Source organism: Lissotriton helveticus, chromosome 11, assembly GCF_964261635.1.
Source record: "Lissotriton helveticus chromosome 11, aLisHel1.1, whole genome shotgun sequence".
NCBI lineage: Eukaryota > Metazoa > Chordata > Amphibia > Caudata > Salamandridae > Lissotriton > Lissotriton helveticus.
The window spans coordinates 1048701730-1048728942 of record NC_136072.1 but is presented as its reverse complement, the minus strand read 5'-3'; the positions used below and the strand labels follow the sequence as shown (position 1 = coordinate 1048728942).

General features: G+C 46.5%; 1 protein-coding gene across 2 annotated transcripts in view; it reads right to left on the bottom strand.

The window, feature by feature from the left end:
• TMEM120B (transmembrane protein 120B) overlaps positions 1 to 27213 on the bottom strand; it is a 155572-nt gene that overhangs the window by 36257 nt on the left and 92102 nt on the right. For both annotated transcript variants that reach the window (XM_078667534.1, XM_078667533.1), the window contains 3 exons: positions 23487 to 23552; positions 21071 to 21132; positions 20751 to 20843 (listed from right to left, as the gene is read on the bottom strand). In XM_078667534.1, coding sequence (XP_078523660.1) covers positions 20751 to 20843; positions 21071 to 21132; positions 23487 to 23552 — 221 coding nt within the window. The remainder of the gene's footprint in view (positions 1 to 20750; positions 20844 to 21070; positions 21133 to 23486; positions 23553 to 27213) is intronic.

The window sequence follows — 27213 nt, the reverse complement described above, 5'->3', positions numbered from 1 at the left end:
CATGAAAAAAAGTAATTTTTACTTAAACATATCCACTATATGCGTACATTTCGAGGGTCATGTCTTCTTTGTTAAGTTTGACTTTAGCGTCTTTCTCATCAAGGTCTACAAAATAAGTTTCAAATGTACAATGTAATACATCACAATTATGATCAAAATTTAGGGCACATTCTGTTACACAATAGAAGAATATACTTCTGTTACACATGCATTTTTTAAGACTGTCAATGATAAGAGATCTATTAAAAAACGTATTTGTAAGGATCTTGAAAATGATGACCAAGTGAACCTAACCCATTAAATAAATATTTTAGATGAGCAACGCCTGCCTGTTACTCAAGCATTAATAGAACCAGAAGCTTTATTATTATTCCCCAAATTTTTACCTAAATACAATCATAGTCTCTTTTCCAGGCATGCTGCTTTATAATTAAGGATAAAATCTGTGGAGCTCATTTTTTCACAACCCGCAAGTAATGACTTTGGCATCATTTTGTCAGGGGATAACAACCTGAATGCAGGGACATGGTCACTGCATTCCTATTTGGAACAAGCATTTGCAATGCAATATATCTCGCATTTGTGAGAGTTTGAGCTATTGGCATTGTAAATGACAATGCCTTTTATTTATGTGTTTACAAAACCTGCAAGCGGTGCTTAAACACCGCTTGCAGGTTTTGTAAACACATAAATAAAAGGCATTGTCATTTAAAATGCCAATAGCTCAAACTCTCACTAATGCGAGACTTTAAGCAATCGCGGCACCAACGCTTCAGCTTAGGATGTGGAAGCTAAGGCGTGGTTGCCGAGATTGCTTTATATATAAAGAAATAGAACAAAAAGTTTTTCCATTTCTTTATTCTTGAGGCAATCGCGGCATCCGCGCTCTAGCTTTCAACACCCTCAGCTAAAGCACAGGTCCGCAATTGCTTTAAAAGTAAACAAATAGAAAAAAAAATTGCATTTTGTTTCTATTCGTTTACTTTTAAAGCAATCTCGGCACCCGTGCTTTAGCTTAAGATGTTTTTTTTTTTTTTTTTTTGGCGTAAGATATTTATTTTGAGCAAAGGGACAGAGGGTTACACTGCGTCACGCCAACAACCCGGAGGCAGGCCGCAATAAGGTCACACAGCATCCAATGTAAAAGAGCAGTCAATGGTGACATAACATTATGGAGGATCAAGCTCCCAACAGTATGCACAATATTTAATGGATCGTACGTGAGCAATGCACCCTCAGCACGGTGAGTGATCTTACTTTTTTTCCCAGTGCAATAGTTAGATGATCATAGCAGGAGATGTGGAGGCCGTCCCGGGGCAATCAGCAGGCCCTAGCCCGAGGAACAGCAATTGAGACACATACATCCAGCAGCACTGTTTTCGCCCAACCATCCCCAACAAAATGTAGAAGTAAAGAAAGAAAAACGTAAACAACTAAACATTGGTGCAATCATAACAATTCAATCACGCAGTGCCCCACATTTCAACGGGGCCACGCGTGTCCGCGCCGTGCGACCATCGGCAGGTAGCGATCCGTGGCAGTAGTGGGGGTGTGGCCGGCAACGAGCACACCCGACTGAGGTGAAAAAAGGGGGGGGAGGGGGACGCAGGGGGAAAGGAGAGATATCAAAGCTGGGCATCAGGTCGGGACAAGTGGTCCGAGGGGAGATTTGTGAGGGATAGCAGGGCTCGCCGCAAGTGCAAAGCCATAAAGGATCAGCAGGGCGAGCGTCATCCATGTCCAAATCAAGGCAGTACCAGGAGAAAGTAACAGTTCCAAGGCCATCCAAACTCTCGCTCCCACCATTCAGCCCATATCATCCGAGACACCCACATCAGACGATCTCCCAGAGACGACCGATCCAGCCCGCTCTCTCGTCCATTGCAGAAATGGCTCCCAAATGTCATTCGGTCTAGAGGCAGTGGGCATGGTTTCCCAGTAGTGAGTAAGCTGTGCGTTCCCATAAGTGACATCCCCGACCCAGCCAGTGAACAGTGGCAGCGCCCTCCTGCCCCAGTGCAGTGCAATCTGACGTTTAGCATAAAGGAGGAGGAGTGCATGTAATTTCCTGTCACAAGGTTCTGTGTCCTTGACGTAGCCCAACAGGCCCAGAAGTGGCGACGGCGTGTCATTTCTGCTTAGGATTTGGTTTATAGCTGTAAAGACGTCTGTCCAGTATTCGGTCAGTTTGGGACAGCTCCATGCCACATGTATGAAGGAGGCATCCTCCCTTCCGCACTTCCAGCAGGACGCATCCGTGCGGATGCCCATGCGATGAAGCAGCATCGGTGTTCGGTAGTAGCGATGTAAGAATTTAAAGTGAATGAGCCGCAGCCGGTAGTTCGGGGACAGTGCCGTTAACTGTTTGCAGCAGTATTCCCATATTTCGTCTGTGAGAGGAACTTCCAAGTCCGCATCCCAAGCAACTTTGGCTGTGGCCACCGTGATCGGGGCCTGCTCTTGCATGCTGTTGTAGAGTCTTGACACCAGTTTTTTGGGAGAGGGTTTCGACAGCAGGTTCTGCAGGGCATCCAGTGCCTGCGGTTCCTCTGGGAAGTGGGGTCCCAACTTTTTGCAAGATTCCCTAAGGGAGTGGTATAGCAGTGCATCCGCAAAGGATTCTGGTTGGTCCCCATTGCCTGCGCACAACTCAATGAAGGTGCCTTCAGGGTACAAATCGGCGAATGTGTGTAGCCGTTTCCCTCGGAGCGTTAGAGCGTCTCCTCTGGCAGCCAAACATGGCAGCATCGGGTTTCCTCTCAGTGGGACGGCTGGCGCGTACAGGGAGGAGAGACCAGCTCTTTTCTGCAGTTCTCGCCAGGTCCAGCGTACCATTTCTACGGTGTCGACCTCCACTGTAGGGCGTGTGACTTTCCCATATAGGGCCACGCGTAGAGGTGACGGAGCCAGCGCAGCCAGTTCCACTGCCACGTGCGGTTGGTAGGGGGTGGGGAAGGTCCAAAAATGCAGAAACTGTGCCTGTGCACACAGAGAATACAGCTTCAAGTCGGGGGCCCCAAGGCCTCCTTGCCGGAGTGGGAGTGTGAGCAGGTCCCAGGAGACCCTCGCCTGTCCTCCAGCCCAAACCAGTGTCAGCAACAGCGACCGCACACGCGCATGGAAGTGCGACGTCATGGGTAGCGGGATGTTCACAAACAGATATAGGAATTTGGGAAGAATCACCATTTTCGCTAACGCTATCCGCGCAACCAGGGACAAAGGCAATTTGTTCCAAACTTGAATCTTCCCTTCCATCCAGTCCACTGTCCTTCCAAAGTTCAGGGACCATAGCTCCTGCGTATCACGACTGATCCATATCCCAAGGTACTTAACAGCCTCAGTTTCCCAACGAATAGGGTAGTCCGCAGGTGGTCTACAAGTCCCATCCGTCAGTGGAAAAGCTACGGATTTAGACCAATTGATGGATATTCCCGCCAGGCCCTCGAACCTCACAAACTCACGGAGCAGCGGGTTCATGTTGTCTTTGGGGTCAACAATGTACAAGGTCACATCGTCAGCATATAACGAGATCAGTAAGCTCCGAGAGCTAAACCCGATGCCCCTCGCAGTGTGGTGTTGTCGTATCCGAGCCGCAAGCGGCTCCATCGCGATAGCGAAGAGGAGGGGGGGGCACAGTGGGCACCCCTGCCTCGTCCCTCTAGTGATATCAAAAGATTCAGAAACCAGGCCGTTTACACTCACTCTGGCTCTGGGACCAGTGTACAGCAGTTTAATTAGGGTCATGAAGTTGCGACTGAAGCCCATTCTTTCCAGCACTTTAAATAGATACGGCCATTCCAAAGAGTCGAACGCTTTGGTCGCGTCTAGGAACACCACCGCCGCCTGCACCGATGGGTGTAGGTAATGAAGGACCGAGAAAATAGTTCTGAGATTATGGGACGTGGCTCTGCCGGGGATGAAGCCGGACTGGTCAGGCAAAGCAATGATCGGCAACAACGGTTGCAGCTTGTCCGCAATTATTTTAGCATAAATTTTGGCATCTACATTTATGAGGGAGAGGGGCCTATAGGAATCCAGGAGCATCTCATCCTTGTCGGGTTTTAGAAGTGTGATTATTAAGGCTTCGTGCATGGAATCTGGCAGGGATTGTAATTCAAGGGCCTCCACAAACACTGAGTGCAGTTTCGGCGCCAGTTCATCTACATAGGTTTTGTAGAAGGACGTTGTCAGTCCATCAGGGCCAGGGGCCTTGTTTGCCGGCATGCTTTTTATCACCTGGGCAATGTCCTGGACGGTCACAGGTAGGTCCATGTACTGTCTATGGTTGCTGTTAAACCAAACTAATGCAATGGAGTCAAGGAAGCCGTTCAAGGCGGCCGGGGCAGTTGGTTGTTTGGAGGCGTATAGGGACGCATAAAAGTCAGCAAATGCACGGAGCACAGCCTCCTGGCCTACGGCTAAAGATCCCTCCCTGTCATAAATAGTGTGAATGTAGTGTGAGTGTGCCCGAGAGTCTATCAACCTGGCAAGTGTTCTGCTGGGCCTATCCCCTTCACCATATCTTCGGGCCTCAGCTCGTCTCCCCAGAAACTTCACTTCACGCTCCGCTTCCTCCTGAAAGGCTAGCAGTTTCGTCTTGATATCACCAGCCATCTCTACCGTCGGGTCCAAGCTAAAGGCCGCGTCGAGCCCTCGTAACTCTCCCTCCAGTCTAGTCAGGGTGTCGCGAATCGCTCGCAGCACACCCGCCTTTCTCGCTATGCACTGGCCCCTTATCACTGCCTTAAATGCATCCCATTCAACAGCTTCTGATGTGACAGAACCTGCGTTCTCAGCAAAGTATTTAATAATGTCCTCTCTTATCTCCTCCACGAATACCGGGTCCGTGAGTGCATGCGGGGGCAATCGCCATGTGAATGCTCTGTTAATGGTGTCAGGGAGGCGCAACTCAAGCTCACAGGGGGAGTGATCTGACAGGGATCTAGCCTGTATCTCGACCCTAGTTACCCATGTCGCAACCTCAGGAGACACCAAACAGAAATCCAGTCTGGACCAAGCCGCTTTGTGGCACGTGTAACAAGTTCCCAGTCTCACCTCAGGGTGGCGGACCCTCCACACATCCGACAACATTCCCTCACACATCACATCAAGAACTGCCTGGCGTGCACGGGCATGCATAGGTCTACTCACACCTTGTCTGTCCATGTCATCATCCAGCACAACATTAAAATCCCCCCCTAGCACCACTGATGAGCAGTCAAGCAGCGCGATCTGCGCCCACACGTCCCTAAAGAAGTCCGGGTCATCCACATTCGGGCCATAAACAGCCGCCAGCACAATAGGTCGCCCCTGTATGGAGCCATGCAAGATCACATATCTGCCATCCACGTCATGCACATGGGTACGTTCCCTCCAGTCTAGCCCCCTGCGCACAAGAATAGCCACCCCTCTTGCATAGTTGGAGTAAACGGCAGAATACACCTGAGACCATCTGGAGTTCTTCAATCTGGGCGAGGGGGTAGTATTAATATGAGTCTCTTGCAGAAAGCAGACATCAACATTATGCCTGGCCAACGTGCCGTGCATCAATCGGGCTTTCCTGTAATCCCCGAGACCCCTAATGTTCCAGGTCCAAAGTTTAATCCCTCCCATATCTGGAGCAATGCAGCGTCAGGACCAACCTCACTCTAGCCCGTCCCTCACATCCGCAACTGAAACCACACTCCCCTGCCACAAATCGCACCCTTGAAAGTGAAAATATAGTATCAAGCTCTATACACCATGTCAGAACAGAAAACAACAAGCGAACAAACCCCCCCCCATTCCCCTCCACCCTCAGCAACCTCCCAATTAGGTCGTGAAATACCCCATAGTAAGGTACACAAGGCGTGACCTAGAACCAACAGCAAAAACAACGGGGGGCACCCCATGGGGCGTGGTGTGCCCAGCGATCAGCCCCGTGTGAACGGGGTGGCTACAATCAGGTGTAATGTTCCATGGGTTCTGCGAGTTCCCCACCTCGGGCCCCTTGGTGTTACCGCTTCAACACGTCCGTAGAGCAGTTAGGCACCATGTAACTCAGTCGAGAGGCCTGGGGCAGGGCCCGGCCTCATCTAGCACATATCTAGGGAGCGTGTAATAACAGTAATCATAAGGAGTCCGTGCCAACCCATGTAATGCAGAAGATGGCAAACCTACGGCGGAGTAGCGCCCATACTAGAACAACATTTAGTCATTGTCACTTAGCTGTTCCGTCGTGTCTTCATGTCTGGGCGATTTTCTCCTGGGCACCGCTCCGCCAATGTGCTTAGCGAATTTGAGCGCCGACTTCGCATCCGTGAAAAAGTGGGTGGTGTTGTCATGTAGTACCTTCAACTTCGCAGGGTATAGCAGGGAGTACGACACTCCCGCCTGTAGTAGTAGTTTCTTCGCCGGCAGGAACTCCTTACGAGCCGCTTGCACCAGGGGGGTGAAGTCTGGATAGAAGGAGATGTTATTCCCTTTATGAGTGATTCTGCCCTTCTCCCTCGCCAGTCGCAAGATCAAGTCCCTGTCCTGGTAGTTGATCAGTTTAGCGAGGATGGGCCTAGGTGTAGTCCCTGGCGGTGGTTTCTTCCCCAGCGATCGGTGTGCTCTCTCAACCGTGAAGACTGAGGATAAGTGCGGGTCGAAAAGTTCGTGCAGGAGGTCCGCCACATATGTCTCCATCTTGTCAATGTTGGTTGTCTCCGGAATTCCCGTTATGCGTATATTGGATCTGCGGGAACGCGCTTCCAAATCGTCTGACTTGGATCGCAAAATGTCTATCTCACGTTCCAAAGATGTAATATGCTTCTTGGCTTGCTGCTGGAATTCACAGCATTCAGTCTGCCTGTTTTCTAAGCAGTCCAGCCGAGTCTCATGCACATCTACCTTGGACTTCACAGATTCCAGTTGCGCAGACATGGCGTCCAGTTTGGTATCGATACTCTTCAGACTGGATCTCACCTCCATGATTAGCGCCCCAAAGTCAATATCGGCTGGCAACCCCTGAGATGTCGCCACGTCGCCATCCGCCTCAGTAGTAGGGTTCTTCGGAGGACGCTTATTATCAAAGCTGATCTTTTGTTGTTTAGCTTCGTTTTTCCCCATCGTGGCGGCTGGACCCCAGCAGTGAGTGGTACAGAGCCTCAGTGGTCTCTGTGCGCTGCAGGCGCGTCGACCCGTCTGACTCAGGAGTGATATAGGCAGTCCCGGGGGGCTCGGGTATGTAGACTAGAGTTCAGGACCCAGTGGCGTGATTGTTCGCCACCCAAGACAGGGGTACCGTGCCAGGTAGGCCAACCTCGGGTCCCAAAATGGCGGGCCGATTTCGCGGGTTACTGCAGCGGCGCCTCAATCAACCAGGGTGGCCGGGCAGGTGACCTGCACACGTCTTCTGGGCCGGAGCCCCTCAATCAGGCAGCAGGACAGGTATTAATAATTGCAATGCGCAGTGACTTCTTCCAGGCGGGGTCTCGATGGCCTGTGAACATCAGCAAGGGCACCACCGCGATTCTCTGCTCGCCTCCCCTCGCCCGCCACCTCCACTGGGTATAGCGGGGCAGGACCGAGTGCTTACCAGGTTACCTCGGGTCCGGCCGTTCCGCGTCCGTACTGCAATGGCGGCGGGCCCGGCCTCCGCCGCCCGGGGGCATCCGTCGTCAGGCGAGGATCCTGCTAACCTCCGTCGCCAAGCCCACCACAGGTCCCGATCGGTCCTGGGCTCAGCAGGGGACCTCCGAGGAGCGTCCGGTGCCTCGCCGCCGCCGCCGTCAAGGATCAGCGCCTCCGATTGCCGGGCTTCCGGAGGCCCACAAAGCCGCGGGCTACAGTGTGACTCGCCGCCCAGGGCTAATCACTTCCGCCCAGCGCCAGGTCCGGCTGCCTCGTCGACAAAGTGCAGGATGGCTCCGGTTTCCGAACCGCTGCTGCGGCGTGTCCCAGAGTCACACTCCAGATCTGCTGAAATGCTCTCTTTCAGACCCCGAGGGAACGGGGGCTCACAGGCGCCAGGAACAGGATTATCAAAGGATTAATTTTTGTAGCCGGCGGAGCTCACTCAACGAGCGGCCATTTCGCAGCTCGGCTTAGCCACGCCCTAGCTTAAGATGTTTAAAGTTAAAGCACGGTGCCATCATTCAAAATAAATAAGCAGAAAAAGAAAGGCATGCAGCCCCGTTTGGCCAGCATATAACTCTAGATAAGTGACTATAGAAATAAGTGTTGCGGTAGAGCGTGTGCTGCCTGTGTTGCAGGTGTTCAGAGGCTGTAATTAAAGTTTACTGAGAAACAACATATGTAACAGGGGGTGTCCTCATGGCAGGTTACAAGATGAGACAAGGCGGTATAAGGAGAGACTCCTAAGCCACAGTTTACAAAGGGCAGTGACAGGAGCCAATTAAAAAGATGTGCGGAAAGTGGGCGGAGCTTCAAGTCCATACCTTAATACAGCATGTCTCGAAGAGACCGCGCAAGAGCTGCTAGGCGAGACCTAAAAAAAAGGCTGGTGTGCTGTTATAATCATACACCACACCAACAAATCATTCTACATACACCTCAAAAAGCTTCCTAATACTCTCATCACTGAACTTTACTGTTGTTCCAGAAAGGGCTGCCAAAAACAGATCACACACTCCTATGGAATAAGGTATACTTGAACAGCCTAATCGGTTTCCGAAATCATGATTCAATTGACAGACGCTAGCCTCAAATCCTTCAAATTCCATTCCCGCATCATGCTCGACATTTGGAAATCTTCCACAAGTACAAACATCACAGACAAAGTGTACAAAATTGTCTCCCTCTTTGGTCTCTAGCACCCATTTCCCACACCAGGTGGAGACCTAGGGCCAGATGTAGGTGGCCCAATACCGATCGGTAACGTGCGAAATTACCGAATTTCGGCCGTTACCGACCGGTATTGGGCATTTGGGATGTAGGTGGCCTAAATTGCAAATTCGGTAATTTATCAATTCGGTATTTTAAGGAATCGGTAAATTACCAATTCCTTAAAACACCGAATCGGTAAATTACCGAATTTGCAATGTAGGGAGCACTCAAATGAGTGCTTTTCCCATTTTAGGATTGGTTATTTACCACCAACTATAAGTTGGTGGTAAATAAGGAATACCTTTGAAAATGCAAATCAGTGCATTTTCAACTGTGCCATGTGGCAAACATACATGCCCTTAGGGCATGTATGTGTGCCACATCTGCACACAAGCACGATTCAGACGTGCAACAGGGTGTCAAAGTGACACCCTGGCACCCTTGTATGTGTCCCCCATTTTACCGAATCGTATTTACCGATTCGGTATTTGCCATTCATTCCTATGGGCCGTGAGGCCCATAGGAATGAATGGCAAATACCGAATCGGTAAATACCGAATCTTACCGATTCAGTCATTTTTACAATTTTTTTTGCTACATAGCATTTACCGATTCTAACATACTGAATCGGTAAAATTAGGTATTTTAGAATCGGTAATGAATATGCTACTTACCAGTATGCATCTGTTCTTGGCATGTAGGGCTGCTAACATTCATATCTTAGCATTAGATCGCCGCCTAGTGTTGGGCTCGGATGATCGCACATTGTTGTCCTGGAAGAGTCTTCGAAGTATCCTGAGATAGGTGGCTCCTCCCCTGGACTACAGTGCGCATGGGCATCGGCTCCATCCCCAGATTGTTTTTCGCCATTGTGGCAGAAGATGGAGTGAAAAGTGTAAAGGATGTCCATGCTAATGAATAAATACAATAGTATATCTGCAGCTGCGACAGGCACCGGGGAGGAGGGCGGGCGATATGAATGTTAGCAGCCCTACATGCCAAGAACAGATGCATACTGGTAAGTAGCATATTCAGTTCGAGGCATGTGGGCTGCTAAATTCATATCTTAGCATAGAATACATAGCAGTCCCTCCATCAGCGGCGGTTGCCCGTGCCAGCTGCAGAAACCTGAAAAAGTGTCTTGAGAACAGCCTGTCCTACAGCAGCTTGCTGTTTGGAATGCACATCAACACAGTAGTGTTTTGTAAAGGTATGTGGTGTAACCCACGTGGCTGCTCTGCAAATATCCTCTAAAGGAATGTTCCCTAGGAAAGCCATGGATGCCCCCAGTTTGCGTGTGGAGTGCGCTCTGGGGGGTATTGTTAAAGTGCGCTTGGCTTTTTGATAACATATCTGGATGCACTTAACAATCCATCTGGCTATCCCTGCTTTGGAAATCGGGTTGCCTTTGTGTTGTGGTGCGAAGGCAACAAAGAGTTGTTTTGTTTTTCTAAAGGGTTGTGTTCTGTCTATGTAGTACATCAACGCCCTCCGTACATCTAAGGTATGGAGCATTCTTTCCGCCACCGTTTGCGGGTTTTGAAAGAATGCTGGTAAGTCAATAGTTTGGTTTAGATGAAACTGTGACACCACCTTCGGAAGGAATTTGGGGTTAGTGCTTAGCACTACCCTATTTGGATGAATTTGAATGAATGGCTCTTGGATTGTGAGCGCCTGCAGCTCACTGACACGCCTCAGAGACGTAATAGCTACAAGGAAAGCTACTTTCCACGTAAGGAACTGGAGTTCACACGAGTGCAGTGGCTCAAATGGTGGTCCCATCAGTCTGGTGAGAACGACATTGAGGTTCCACACCGGAGCTGGCGGTGTTCTTGGGGGAATGACTCGTTTCAGACCTTCAAGGAAGGCTTTAATGGCGGGCACTCTGAAGACAGAGAGGTGCTGCCTGTTCTGGAGATAAGCCGCTATGGCGGATAGATGTATCCGAATGGAAGTGTACGCTAGATTGCACTTGTAAAGATGCAACAGATAGCAGATGATGTTGGGGATAGATGCATCTAGCGGGTTGATGTCATTGGCTGTACAGTAAATGACAAAACGCTTCCACTTTGCAGCATAGCATGCTCTAGTAGTTGGTTTCCTCGCCTCCTTGATGATGTTCATGCATTCCGGAGGTAGGTTAAGGTATCCAAACTCTAGGACTTCAGGAGCCAGATCGCCAGGTTGAGCTGTTGCGGATCTGGATGCTGAATTTCTCCATGGTTCTGCGTCAAAAGACTGGGCGTGAGGCGCAGTCTTTGATGCGGCACCACTGAGAGTTCGAGGAACGTGGTGTACCAAGCCTGGCGCGCCCACGTTGGAGCAACTAGGATGAGAGTCATCTCGTGCTGCCTTAGCTTTCTTGCGACCAGCGGTATTAGAGGGGCTGGCGGAAAAGCGTACGCAAATTTGCCTGACCAGTTCATCCATATCGCATTCCCCTGCGACTGTGGGTGAGGGAACCTGGCGGCAAAGTGTTGGCATTTTGCGTTTTCTTTTGTGGCAAACAGGTCTATCTCCGGATGACCCCACTGCTGGAAGTACGGGTGGAGGACAGATGGGTGTATCTCCCACTCGTGCATTTGATGGCTGTACCTGCTGAGCAGATCCGCCATCTGGTTGTCCTTCCCTGGGAGGTGTTCTGCCATGAGGAAAATGTTCCTCTGAATGGCCCACTTCCACATGCTCTGAGCCAGATGAGACAGCTGTGGCGAGTGGGTGCCTCCCTGCTTTTGAATGTAGTACATCGCAGTCATGTTGTCCGTCCGGACTAACACTACCTTGTTGCACAGATGTACAATGAAGGACTTGATCGCCATGAAGATTGCCATCAGGTCCAGATAGTTGATGTGCATCTTCTGTTGCTGCGTCGTCCATAGTCCCTGCACTGTGTAAGTGAGCAGATGAGCTCCCCATCCCTGGAGAGATGCGTCCGTTGTCAGGATAATCTGCGGCACAGGCTCTTGGAACAGTCGGCCCTTGCAAAGGTTGTGTGGAGTCCACCAATGCAGAGAGTCGTATGCCCGACTGGTAACCAACACTAGGTCTGTCAATTGCCCCTGAGCCTGTGTCCACTGATTCGCTAAGCACTCCTGGAGCGGGCGCATATGTAACCGTGCGTGAGGGACTATGAAGATGCAGGAGGCCATCATGCCTATCAACTGCATGAACACTCTCGCTGGAAGCGAGTGTTGTGGTCTGAACTTTTGGATCAGAGACTGCATGCTGTCTATCCTGACTTGGTTTGGCTGAGCCATGGCCGTCAGGGTGTTGATCGTCGCACCTAGGAACTGCCGGACATGTGCCGGCTGAAGATGCGATTTTGGGTAGTTCAGGGAGAAACCCAGATCGTGAAGAAGGTGAATTGTAGTCGACATGTCTGCGGCGCACTGTTGCTCTGACTTGGCTTGCACGAGCCAGTCGTCTAGGTAGGGGTAGACATGGATGTTCTGCCTCCTGAGGTGCGCCGCTACTGTCGCCAGACACTTGGTGAACACCCTCGGGGCTGTGGTGACTCCGAAGGGTAGGACCTTGAACTGGTAGTGCCTGCCTTGAATAGTGAACCTGAGGTATTTCCTGTGTGACGGGTGTAGTGGAATGTGGAAATAAGCATCCTTGAGATCTAAGGTTGCTAAGAAGTCTCCCTGGTTTAGCAATGGAAGAATCTGTTGCAGTGTAAGCATGTGGAAATGTTCTGATAGTATGTACAGGTTGAGGGGACGTAGATCTAGAATGGGTCTGAGAGATCCGTCCTTCTTTGGAATAAGGAAGTACAGGGAATAAACCCCTGTGCCTTCCTCTCCCACCGGCACGAGCTCGATTGCTCCCTTTTGCAGCATCACCACTACTTCCTGCTGCAATAAGAGCAAGTGCTCTGCGGACATAGGCCTTTGCCTTGGCGGGATGTTGGGTGGAGTGGACCTCAACTCTAGGCAATAACCATACTGGACTAGTTGTCGCACCCACCTGTCTGTGGTGATGTTTCTCCAGACGGGCAGGAACTGCTGTAGTCTCCCCCCGACAGGTGTTAGGTGGTCGGGGGGCAGTGACAGAGAGTCACTGTTTGCTTGGAGCAGAGGAGCGGGAGCTGTTGTTTCCTCTGCCGCGACCTCTGTTGCTGTTATTTCTGTAACCTCCCTTGTTCTGTTTTGTGAACGAGGATTGCGCCCCACCTTTAGAGAACTGGGATTGTTGACCCATTTGTCCTCTGGTGACTCCACGTGCACCTGAGCGACGAAAATTGCTGCCACGAAACTGTTGTGACTGCAGGGCCCCCATGGACTTAGCAGTTTCTGTGTCCTTCTTTATTTTCTCTAGGGTGGTGTCAACATCTGGACCAAACAGACTATCAGGATTGACTGGCTGATTAAGGATTGTTGTCTGAATATCCGGTTTAAACCCTGAGATGCGGAGCCACGCTTGTCGTCTCAGCATAACGCTAGTGTTGATAGCTCTAGCAGCTGTGTCCGCAGCGTCAAGTGCACACTTGATGGCTGCGTTTGAGATTAGCTTTCCTTCCTCAATGAGCAGTTGGGTGGCTTCTTGGAACTGTGGAGGCAGGTGTTGTACAATCTGTTCTAGGGTGTCGTAGTGCGCCCTATCGTAACGCGCCAAGAGTGCCTGTGTATTGGCGATGCGCCAAAAGTTTGATGCCTGTGCAGCTACTCTTTTGCCCCCTGCCTCTAGCACTTTGGACTCCTTATCCGGGGGAGGAGCTTCATCCGTTGTCTGTCAGTTGGCACGTTTCCTGGCATTGGCGACCACAAGAGAGTCCAGTGGCAATTGTCCCCGGATGTATGCGGGGTCTGCAGGTGCAGGTCTGTACTTTTTTTCAATGCGAGGGTTGACCACTCTCGCTCTTGTAGGCTCCTTAAATATGTCCCCAGCATGCTTGAGGACTCCTTTAAGCATAGGCAGTGTCTTTACTGTCCTTTCAGAGACTGAAAAAGTGTCGAAAAGGAAGTCTTCCTCAACCGGGTCGGCATGCATGTCCACATCATGATTGGCTGCCGCCCTTTCGAGTAGTGCATGAAAACCTGCTGAATCCTCAGTCGGGGATGCACGTGCATTAAAAAGCTGCGGGTCCTGCCCCACACCTTGGGTGTTCTGGTCACCAGTGTCATCATATGAATCCGGTTGTGCATCAGGTTCATTGATAGGGAAATTGTACTGCTCGTCCTCATCATACCCCTCACCCGCAGAGTGTTCTGGGGAGGGAGTAGGGCTCCGTCTCGGAGGAGGCTGGATTGGTTCCGTGAGGCCTGAGGCGTCAAGGGGCACCCTCTTCTTCTTTAGTGGGATGACATAGGAGTCCACTGGCTCCGAAGTGATTTTCCTCTTATAGAGGGTCAGTTTGCCTGTGTCAGCGTCGATGAAATGCTCTGAATCGTCCTCTGATTCGAGTACCCGACGTGGAAGCGGGCCAGTCGGTGAAGAAATCACCTGTTTCGGTGCCGATTTGGTTGAAAATGCTTTCGGCGCCTCCTTTGGCGGCAAAATAAAGAGAAGTTTCCCAGAAGGCTTTGCTGGAGTGTCCTTTAGCGGCTGCGGCGATGGTATCGGAGCCGACGGGGCAAAGGCCTTCTCCCTGATTCTTTGCAGCGATTCGGCTATGGGGGACGCCTCACTCGCAGTTTGTGTCGGCGCTGACGAGGATGGTCTGATCTTTCCCTCGGATCCGACGTCCTTGTGCGCTTTGGGCGCGGATCCTGTCTTTACCGCCTCCGATTCCTGTGTTCGGGGCGCAGACTTCTTTCCGTGTGCCTGCGTAGCCTCCTTGGAGCAGACTTTGGCGGGCTTGGACGGCGTCGTAGCCGCTGACCCGTGCCGACCATCTTTCTTGGAGGACCCCTCCTCTGGCGTCGGTTTCGATTTTGCAGCATCGGAATCGACGGACTTCTTCGACTTCTGCGGACCGGAGGTCGACGGAGTCGATGGGGTAGCGGGCACCGTCGTTTTCACCGGCACGGCAGCCATCTTAGGGACACTCGAGTCCTTAAGTTTCGGTTTCGTTTTCGGGTCGGCCATTTTAGGTGTTGTCGATCCCGATGGTTTCGGTTTCGGTTTCGGTTTCGAAACAGTCTGCCCAGCAAGTAAGTCCGTGGCCGGGCCCGAAGGCGGGGCTGTGGCTTGCGGCAACGGGTCTTGGGTAAGGCCGACAGGCGATCCCGTGTCCCGGTCAGTATCCTCGTAACCTTCGGGGCAGAGCTCGTCCCCCGAGCTGTCTGCCGCGGCCCCATAAATCTCATCGTCGTCTCCTACCTCGTCGACGTATTCAAGGCCTTGACCCACGACTCCGTCGTCGTCTCCCGGATCCGCCTCGACCTCCGTCTCGGGTGGGGAGATTTGGAGATGATGACCCTGGTCCTCTTCGTCCTGGTCGCCGAAGATGTTCTCCGGATCCGGGGCCGCTTGTTTAGCTTCCATGCGCACCGCGCGCCGAAGCTTGAGAGTCTTCTTTGAGCGGAACTGTGCACACAACTTGCACTTGCCGTCGTCGTGGTCAGGCGAAAGGCATTTGTTACACACGGGGTGTAGATCGATGTGTGGGTACTTGGACCCACAGAGCGGGCAGTACTTAAACGGGCTCCGCTCCATGTCCGAAAAGTTTTGCAGTCGTGTCGCGATGAGAAGGCATCAAAGTTCCGAGAGCGAAGAAAACTCCGCTTATTCCGGCTCCAAGAGACGGAAGACTCGAGACCGTGCGCAGACAATACCGACGCAAGAAAATCGAGGCCTTTTGGCCGCTAAAAGTTAGTTTTTCTTGGTTCCGACAGTAAGACGTCGAGACCACATCCGAACCCAATGGCGGAAAAAAACAATCTGGGGATGGAGCCGATGCCCATGCGCACTGTAGTCCAGGGGAGGAGCCACCTATCTCAGGATACTTCGAAGACTCTTCCAGGACAACAATGTGCGATCATCCGAGCCCAACACTAGGCGGCGATCTAATGCTAAGATATGAATTTAGCAGCCCACATGCCTCGAACATGTACTTTACCTACATCTGGCCCCTAGTCCCCTTATTTGAATCAGAGCAAATGTGATCTCCCTTCAGAATTCCATAGGAACAAAATTGAATATTTGTCCACTAGTCATGTTCCTTCCTCCTATTGCAAAACAGGCCAAAAAACTTAAAAGATAGTAGAACCTGGAGAACCACGTCTATGCTTTTCAACAAGCATATCCTTAAGTTGCTTAACTACAATGAAAGGTCAAACATAAGAAAAATTCTCGGCTAGAGGACTCGTCGATCCTCATTCCTATAGGTGTAATAATCTGCACAAAAAAGCTACCACAGGCAGGCAGCTATCTTCATAAATCTGTCTGATGTTCCTCCGATATCTTCACCATCAAAAAATCTCACTCCCTCTGTTACACTGCACTCTTGGAAACCAAAGGCTGAGTGGTGACCACAGAATTTGAGGTGGGATCCCCGATAAGCGGATGGACTCTCTGAAAAGGCGAGTGAAAAAGAGAGGAAAGTCAAAGGGTGCAATTTTCGGATGTATCAAATTTGAGAAATGTGTAATTGTAACTTGGAAGCTAAGGCAGAAATACTGGAGAACAAGGAGCAGGCCAGGGAGAAGAGAATCCTGGTATTTTCAGACACAGTAGTCTGTGTACTTGCAAGTGGCAGTACAGCAACACTGACATGATGGTGGTTAAGGACCACTCCTGCCAACCAGGAGGTTGGCAGGCAAGGCTACTGGAGACCGTCCTGATCAACCTCTAACAACATCATGACTCGGTTTCCAGGCTGGTTGGAATGGGGCGACACAAGAGTTCACGCTTTTCCAGACTTGAGCCTCATCACTCAGGGCTGTGGTCCATGTCTGCTCAAGGGCAGACAGTGGTTCACAGCTAAATTGTGAGTCAGGGATGCAATCAAGATGAACATCTTCAGTAATCTGGCAGCAGCAAGGAAACTTTAGTCCTGAAAGGGAGTTGATGCAATCCAACCAGCGTGAAGTCCAACAGGGATATCCAAAGTCTGGGAGTTGATCGAAAATATCTTCGCTGGATATGAACAAAAGGTTTATTTTGGAAGATCTTACTTCAGTGGTTTGAATGTATGCTATAGTTGATAAATGTTTAGTGAATGAAGTACTAGGTCGATACCTCCCATTTCTTACCTCCCACCAGACCTGAAATTAAGGTCTAAGAACATAATACACATTTTGGTACAAGAGCAGATTTTTTGAAGAAACTACTGATGTGATGGGGAAGATTTGGCAAATAACTTTAAGCCCACAGTATGTTCAAAGCACTTAATGGCGTTCCTTGTTCCTGCATGGGGCATAATAGTAGCAAAAAGATAAAAGAAATAAAGAGCACATCTGCAAATAAATGTCGGATCAAGATTGCACATTTTATATTAGTGAAAACCTTTGGCACTTCCTATTGAAAACATGGCTGAGTGAATCCTTTGTGCAAATTTACATCTCATCCCACTGGATTTCTATACTACACCATGGGACCAGGAGTTGCTAGTTTACAAAGACAGTCAATGCAAGTTAAATGGTTGAAAGGCGGCCCTTTTCAAACTTTGCAGTGCCTGCCTGTATAACTGAAGACCACTGACGTAATTCCCACGACAAAGCATTTGATATACCATCTTTGATGGAACAATTAAACCTTCATAGTACAAGTGCTAAAATTAATCACAACTCCGGTATCGTCTACTAAAAATATATCTCTGGGGGAATTACAGTGGGTGATCCCAATTGTCATTTATCACCAGCAATGAACTCTTCCAATTATAAAAAGTTCCCACACACAATATAGGGACAATGCTAGATCTACTATTAGATCCCTCAAGATAAAACTGGGATAAATGGAACAGTTCTCAGCTGGATTTCCTAGTTATGAAATGAAAACCAGCAAAAAAATATAAACAAACATATGTTCTGCAGGAAATGCCCCAAGGAAAGAATCTGTCTCCTAAAACATTCAATTTTTATAATGAATTCATCGGCTCTCTTTTAACCACTCCAACATTTAGAACCTGAGGACACGCATATGTGCCTGAAAGTCTCTTGCCCCCAAGACATCTCTCCTGTGGCTCAGGTTCCCAAGAAAATTGAATCATAAATCACTTTTCTTCACCTCTAAAACCAGGATTTATCCTTATTTCACTTTCTCCTATGCCACCTTGCTTCATTCAAACTTGAACCCAGCTCGCCTGAACAAAGAATAAAACTCAGGGAAGAAGGATAAAGGTGTCAGCTGACTAGAAAAGGACGGTGATGTACTTAGTCAGAAAATTCCAAAAACGAATCACAAAATATTGGTATCCGGTCCATGAAACCAAAAGGGAAATATGAAATGACCAACAATCCAGCCACTGCAAAATTATCTTAAGGCTAACTGGAAAACAAACACACCACATATGAATGCTGCAAACAGCTGAATCAGACGTCATGCTGGGAATACTATAGAATAGCATTACAGGCCTCAGACAATCACACAAGTTCCCAGGTGAGGACAAAATGTGGTTAAAGTCATTCTTTGAAGTTGGGAGAATTTTCTAGAATCAGGGTTGTAGAAAGAAAAAAACTATCCACTACCTCAGAGATCAATATCATCCTTTGTGCACATCCCCAGAGAGTAGCAGAATATTCTGTGTGGAAGGGAATTAGTGTAATCACCTACATTTTCCATACAGCTTCATCTCATTTGCAGGTAACCACAGCACTTCATATAAAAGTATAAATGTTTTCTGACAATGCTGTGCAGCATCAGCAAAAAAAGAATAAAATAAAGAAGACAAAATGCCTGCGTCATTATGTAGGCATGTACATGCTTGATGACTTATGCACGTGTCAATGGGAATGCGCATTCATAAGGAATGACAGGTGCCTTTTTTAAATTTTAATTTACTGTTCCAAGAAGGCGGACACCGCTTGGATCGACAAATAAAAAAGTTCTATTATATTTGCGTGATAGTGCTTTTAGCAATGTGGAGTGGCCTGGCCATAACCGACAGCCGAATGACACTCCCAAAAAATCAAATTAACTGCATTAAGTGAAAGACTAAGGGGTACGGAACCAACAGAGGAGGGGGAGAGCAGTAAATAAAAATAGTAATAGTAATAAAAATATATATGAGGAGACACCCTTTGCAAAGAAAAGGGAATGGATATGTGATACGCAAATTTACAATAATATCAGTATAGATCTACATTAACATTTCATAAAAACAAATCAACACATACAATTTATTAAAAAATATATGAATATTACATTCCTTTTCATTTAAAATTACTTCAAGAAAAAGCACACAAACTGTCTGTGTGCTTTTTCTTGAAGTAATTTTAAATGAAATGTTAATGAAGGTAAAACATTGGCTTGTTTTGGCTACAATAAACCTCATCTATGAAAATTGTAAAATCTCTTTCCAATATCTTTTGTTTACTTTTGATGCAGATCTGAAATTGCATTTAATTATGAATACTCATGTGGGAAAAGCTAATGATCTATACTGATGATATTATTGTAAATGTGCTACTTTGTGGAGTGGGACTCAAATTTGATGATACTCATAGGCCATTAGAAATTAGGATTTCACAGTAAGGACCACAAGGCTTGGCCAATCTGTCACGTATAACCAGGAAAAGGGAACCCTTGTTTTTTTGCTTAGAGGATAAGTAACACAGGAGCACAAAAGATTTTTGGAATGCAGACTAGCCCAGCAGCAAATTGCTACTGTTGGGCTCTCAAAAAATAAACGAACTAAATAAACAAAAACTTTTTTTTTTTTTTTTTTTTTTTTTTCAGACGTCGAGAGCAAGGGTTGTAGAGAAGGGTGATTCCGTGGGTGGGTGAAGGGGGGGCGTAACATCAGGGTGGTTGGTGGTGGGGTATAGAGGAGTAACAGAGGTGTGACTGGTGGCTGTGAATAAGAACAAAAAGGGCAGTGGGTATTGGCGGGAGAGCAGCAGATATGAGAGAGCTAGAAAACCCACACTCTTTAATGGAGTGCTTAATGCAAAAGAAAAAAAATGCTCCCTAAATTAGAACAGTGTGAAGATACTAGCCAATCAAAAGGAAGGTAAAGAGGCTATGCTCCAAGGAAGAGAAAACAACAAAAGGAGGAAGGTTAACCACCGAAAAATAAGCAAACAAAATGAGTGAAAGCAAAGGCTACCAATGGTAAACAATGGGCGGGGTTTGTAGCTCAGAAGTTGAGAGAGCAAACCGATCGCTAGAGAGTGGGCCAAAGAAGGAGGTTGAGGAGCACCTTGACATGAGAAAGAAGGGCGAGCTTTTCATTAATAGAAATATGTGAAGGGAGAAGTAAACAAATATTAATTTTGTAGAGGGAAAGCCATCTGTTGTTTCTGGAGGGAACAAGCAGACTGGTTTGTTACCCTTTCTCCATTTTGCACTGGAGCACGTCATCATCAGACATTACCGCAAAGCTACACACCTCAACTTTTCAAAAAAGGAATGTTGAATTTAGCTACCGCCTCCTTTCCAACTGATGTAACATGTCAGAGGACAAGCACAATGACCAGCCATAAGCTTATCTGTATTTAAGAAACGAGCCTTTCTTCTTCCAGCTAATTACATGAGCCAATATATGAAAATATTATTACTCACGTCATTGTATCCGATTATTCAAGTCTTGTGCAGAGAAACAATTACTGTCTGCATCCCAACTCAAACTTTTAAAATCCCATACAGCCTGCATTTCAATTCCCTGCTACTGTTTAGTAGATAAAAACTACAGCTACAAAAATACTACATGGCTCACAGACATCCAATTTCTAAAATTGACAACACAGGTGTTTGCTTTTGAAAGATTGCTGAATTTGTATTTCCTCTACTCTGATCACTGATATTCGCCCAGCAATCCCCATATTCACCCAGGGCGCATCCTTGCAGACAAAGAAACAGAGCAAAAGGAGAAAACAAATGTAATAGGCTGTGCTTACCGACTGTAAGGTCCAGATGGTTTCTTTCACCTAATGCACGTAATCTGTAGAGGCAGCCACTCTGGTAATAATATTGTAGGAACTGTACGCAACCTGAAAGATTTAGTAGACCCCGTGAGAAGCTTCGCTTTGGCCCCAGTACTCAAGAGCTAATGCTTGAGCAAGTTATAAAAAGCCATTTTCAAAAAAATCAGTCCATGATAAAGGGTTTAGTATTTAAGCTAGAACTCAACAGCACAAATAACCATAGATTCAAAGTAAAATCTTATGGTAAAAGGGTTACGGAATAGATAAATCGAAAAGGGTGGTAATGTACTCACTCTGATAAATTGAAAACGCCAAAAACTGATTGCGAAACATTTGGTACATTAGTCCATTTGGCCTGCGAGAAACGAGAAACAAAAAAGAAAAAAAAAAAAAAGAAATAGAACATGGTTTAGTTCTCCTAAAGCAAAATGACCATCTATTCAACATGAATAAACAAAACATGCATGCAATGCCTTTCAATCTGCAGGGTGGGTCCTTTTTACTAGCCGTACTGAAGAATACCGCAGAGGATTAGTAGGACTTCTTTCACACACAACAAAAGCAGACTTAGTACTTGACCCAAAGACATAAAACATTGATTACCGAAAGAGATGAGATTTGCAAACTGAACAGATATTACTGTAATATTCTAAAGTGACGCTAACCAATACAGCCTTTCAGTTAAGAAAGTACTAAATGGATAGAGTATCACTTTCCCTAGCGAGTAAAGACACAGCGGAAGAGAGTTCAACTATCTGTCTCGGTGGAGTGAGACAGAGGGGGGAAATCTTCTTTCAGCAACAAAGACGCTTTGGCTAATGCACCTGTATCCTATGAACAAAGTTTTGCGTCCATATTTACTCAGAAAACAATGTCACATGGCCTCACTTTTATATCTGATGGTGGGGGGTAGAGAGGGCTTAAGATAAAGAAAACTGTTTCAGCTGTATTAGGACCCTGCCTTGAGAATTGCATTAAACAGGTTACCATAAAGGAGGCAGCCCTACATTGTTCGGAAACGTTATGTCAAAACCTGAATGAGTTGAATAGTCCACTTGTGATTACTGTGTGAGGGCGGTGGGAGGAGGGGTTTTTGGAGAGAGGAAAGGGCAGACACTTGACGTGGGTGGAACAATCCACAAAAGAGCTGATGAAATATGCTGGACTGGGGCCAGGTCATTAAAAAAAAAAACACAATGGTTGCTTTGGGGCTATTTATAAACAATTTTTGTTATTAGAGTACACAAGAATTGTATGCCAAGACCGCTGCATTTGTTAGTTATTTCAACCAAAAATAAAACAGATACTATAAAACACAACTCAGAAAAAAACTTTGATTGGTGAAACTACAATTTATCCATATATTGTAAACAACAGTAAGAATATTGATTCAGCAAATTAAACATATCACAAAGGAATTGAATGATGGTGAGGGGTGAAGGTGTGCGATGTGTTAGAAGGGCCTGGGCCGTGGAATTTGTGTGGTGCAATGTGTGTATTGTACAGTTGTGGCATTATGTTGTGTTATCAAACATAATAGAATGTGTTTATTAAGTAGGCAAAAAGCCTTGAGCGGGATGCCGCATTCATTAAATCCTAGACATGACCAGGACGTCACCTTACCCCAAGAAAGTCTCTTCAGAATGATAAAGCACTGGTACTTTATAGAACATCGTTGGGTTGAACTTCGTTTTTATGCTTTCTTTTATACACTTGTTTTTAATACATGCATGATTTTATGGTATGATTGCAGAAACTCGTGTGCATAGCTTTTAGAGAACTGTTTGTATGCTCGGTGGTGCAACATGAAGTCTAAAAACACTGTGTAAGCACAATCTCTAGTCCAATAATGTATCAAATAATTATTCCCACTGATTTACTGGCTTTTATTCACTGTACAAGTGCTGCACAATGCTTTTATGATGCAGGTTATTTAAATAAAGCAATTGAATTGAATAAAAAACATGAACATGTGACGACACAGTGCTCCAGTGTTAAACGTGAAAAATTTAAACGCACAAGGCAGAAGTTGTGTCAGCATCATGTAATAGCATTTAGGAAGAGTAGCATCTATTCTATAGTAACAGGAAAGAAAGTATAAAGTCTATAGGTGCCAAAGTTAAGGTGCTTAGGTAAGCAGAAAAAACGCCAAAATGGCCGCTTGCCTACCATGGCTTTTAAGGCAGTAGACCAATTAATTTATTTAATTGAAGAAGTGGAGCAGTCCTGAATCAAAAGAACTACTGAAATGAATGCTGAAAAAGACGGGTTCAATGGCTACAATCTATGTGTACCCATATAAATAAGGTTGTTTATAGATAGCCCAAACTCTGGAAGAATCATTGCTTTATCGAATCTCTATAGGATTAATCATGTTGCTAGAGATATTGGGTTGCCCGTGTATACTTGGCTCCTCTACTAAAAGCTTGGTTCCAGGGGGCAAGACAACTCTATCTAACAGATTTCACTGCAATGATCTTGCATCCTGCAGTCAACCAGGAGATCAGCAGAGGCTCTGGGTGGGTGATGGAGCGACACACACGGCTGCGCCCCGTCTGCATGGGAATTAGCCACTTACCTAATGGCATCGAAGACAAAATAGGGTGCTCGTAGGAAGAAACAATAAGGGGAATGTCGTAGTCAAATGATATGAAAATATGTCAATAACCTAGCTGTACAGGTAGAGATTGCAGAACCGGAGTCACTTACCATGTCAACATCACGCCAGAAAGAAATGTTGAAACATAATGATGCGACACCCACCAGCCTTTGATTCTATGAAACAGAAACAGAAGCGTCAAAAAGGTGCATTAGATATTTATAATGGCAAGGTTTTCTTCACAAGCTTTCCAATGCTTGATGTAAAAGTCAACTGGTCGCACTCCCCCACTTGGCGTGCAAACCCTCAAGTTTGTAAACACTCTCACAGGCTGTTGGCTCATGCAAGAACAAATTCTGGGCTATAAGGTAATCCCTAGATAAGATGAAATACCACTGCTGAGCAATTTGACCAGTAGCAAAATCAACCTGCATTATTGGGCACACAGATCCACCACAAGTGCTCTCCTGCTGACGATGAAGCCTAGGCATAAAGATTAAGCACCTTAAATGGTATTCATTTTATCGACCTTGAAGTGATGGCAGGCCAAGTGGACCTGCCAGGAAGCCACCATACGACCATTAGTTCAAACACCATGGTCCATGCAGTCATTGCAGCACATTACAGAGGTGTCAGAACCCACATGCATGTCACGTGCCCAGCGCATAATATTGCTGGTCACATTTTATGTTACATTTTTTTGAAACATTAGTCCCTGCACGCACCTGAAACTGAAAGTAACAGAACATTGTAGCAGGATTATTTTAAATTTGGGATGGATACACCTTATTATCTTCAGACTTGTGCAAGTGTTTCGGTCTTGATGCACAAACTTTATATCACAATCTGTTCAGTTTGTTTGCATGGCAACTGGTTTGCGACCTGACCTTTCCTGTTGCACTGCGACTGTTGTACTCGCATGCAGCAGTGCAAAATACTCATGCAGTCGTAAAAACTCCAGCCTAATTAATATGTATGATGCAGGAGCCTCTGGGATTTCTTGTCAATATCTGAATGGAGTATGAGGGACAGCAACCTTTTTTCCCCACTATAACTTTCTGTAAAGCTGTTACGCCCCTTATATAAGAATTTGGAGCATTCCTGGTGTACTACGACACAATACGCTGCCATGTTGTGGAACACCAGCTCTCCGAGTTAGGTCAGTTTTCGTTACTGCACGGCAGTAGGCTCGCAAGTTATTTTCTTATGTCCATAAAAAATCATAGAGGCCAATGGCCCAGAAACTTACTTATTGTTTAGTGAGGAATTCCCCATGAACACCAGTGCCACAGAGTTGTCCTGTTTAATCAATAAGTGATGATCATCTTTGAACACCTTGTAGGACAAAATTGCTTGGTCCACTGCCATAGAGGATATTATTTGTCCCCTTTTTTTTATTATATGGTATGCCTCATTCTATAAGAAAATTAGGCTAAGTGTTAAAACGTATGTACATTGATAGTCTGTGTCTACTACCTTATAGATACAACACTCATCACACATTTCTTTTATAGAGGGTGCAGCAATTCCTTTTGTACTGATGAAGACTTTATCCTAAATCATCTTTAATTGGGTCAAAATGTTGACATCTAAATACTTTAATGTTTGATTAATTACAATGAGGAATGGGAATAAACATTGAGTTAATGCTTGCCAATGTACATTTAGGTATCATTGTATACCAAGATTTTGATGGTTTCCCCGACTGTCTTTTGTCCTATGGCTGCTTCACAAGCACCACACTGTTATAACTCTCCATTAGGGACACACTTCTGTGATTCATGATATTGTGTTGAAAAAATAGACCCAGTCTATTCATAATATTGGTGTGTACTTGTTTCCATCTTGTAATTAAGAGGTGTACAATTTTCTTCCCATCCCATTGATTAGGTCAACGAAGGAAAATTATGTTTTAGCCTTTTATTGAGTTACAATGTGTTGTAAATTTGCTTCTAACAGAATCAGGATATCTTTAACATAATACAAGCCCAGATTCTGAAGATTACCGGGTGTACCAAGTACATTTACATTTGTACAAGTAAAGTAGGCGTTGTGTGAAGGACCTTGAACAGGAATGCAGATATCTCTGGCGACTGTTTGTCAGTGCTTGTTGCAGGCATAGGGGTGAGCAAAGGAGAAGCTATCTCTTGGGTACAAATTCAACTTTGTGAATGCTTTACTACTCCCTTTAGGGTCTTGTTAACAGATAAAGGGTATGCAACCAAAATTAAGGTTTCAACTGATACATTTCACCCCGACTCGCAATGGAGAGAGGCACAGCCATTACAAGCCTCTATGGATTTGTGATTAAGTAAGGGTCGCAAGGTGTACTGTGGCAGTCAACAAGACTGCTAACCCACAAAGAACACACGGTTTGGTGTTCACCAATCTTAGAAGTTTGCAAATCCTAGAATTTGCAACATAAAAAAAGATTTATACTTCAGGCTCTTAGTTTCAATTTGCAGGAATATTTTGGGATGCACTGGCATGTGGTCAGAAACCAGTGTGAATGATTTGAACCCAGCGCACAGAATACTTGCTACCGGACCCCCATTCCCCACCGCCTAGCTCAGAGTTTGCCTCACTCTGTCAATAGTTGGAAGGTAAAATCCAGAGGTTATGAGTCAGATAGCTGTATGGCACAGTGATGGCAGCGGTGTAGCAGATTGGCAAAGGATCGGATCTCTAGCTCGCATTGAGCAAAATTTGATTGCTAAATGAATTTGCATTTCAAGCACTTTGCTCTAGATTTGTACCATCCGTTTCTGAAGATTATCTTAAGCCCTAGAAAGGAGCACTTGCAACAGCTGCTGTAACATATCAAAAAGGGAGCACAGGAAAAGTCACAAAAGTGACAAGCCAAATTTTCCTGCCTCTTCCTGCTTTTGTGCAAGGCAGCCATTTCTCCCATAACTTACATAGAGCATAGCTAGACCTGCAACACACAATCGATGATAACCAACCAGACAGGCTGACGCACATAAGAAGTGCTAATTGCTTCCTACAGTGCAGAAGACTTCCATGGTCCTTTTCTGATAGAGGTTGCAGGCAGTGCCGATTTCTGTCTGCCTGACAATGCCCAGAGAAACCAGGTAATGAAGCAGCAGACCTGGCATGAAGACAAGCCGCGAGAAAGAGGATCCCACACTAAAAAGTACTTCAGTGTGTAAAAAGAGGACACTGCCATTTCCATGCCAGTGTGCCATTAAAATGTGTGCCTAATTATGGTGTGTAAGGGGTCATTGTGTACCTAACTGAGTGAAAAGTGAACTTTTCATATCAATTCTTGTATATTTCCGTGTGTGCAGGAGCACTTGGAACATACAAGACCACATAACACGTATAGAAGGAGGAAAACAGTATGACAAGGACTGTTGTACGACGAGAACAGGGAAAATATATTACATATACAAAGCAACAGGAACAATACCGTGAAGAGTAGAGCCAATTTGAACATGACATGGAAACATTGCTGTGGTGACGTCGTATGCCTATCTGGCGTGGCTAGAAGGCTCGAGTTAAACAGCACCGACTTGAATCTTTGTCTTATTGCATTTTGAGGCATGCAAAATGTATGCCATTAAACTAAGCAATGCAAAAAGAACTAATGATGGGCAGAATCCAGAACAATGTCATGTTCACCCCAGTACAGAATCTGGGCCTAAATCCATTGTTTTTTTGCTCACCATGCCATTCCAGTTTGGACTGTTCACATGAGGCACAGGGTCAGACTGATTTGCATATGGCCATGTCTGAACTGGGGTGGTGGAGTGAGCTAAAGAATGATGATGGATGAAACCCGGATCAGTTGACTGGGGGTGAGTATTTGATTTGCTC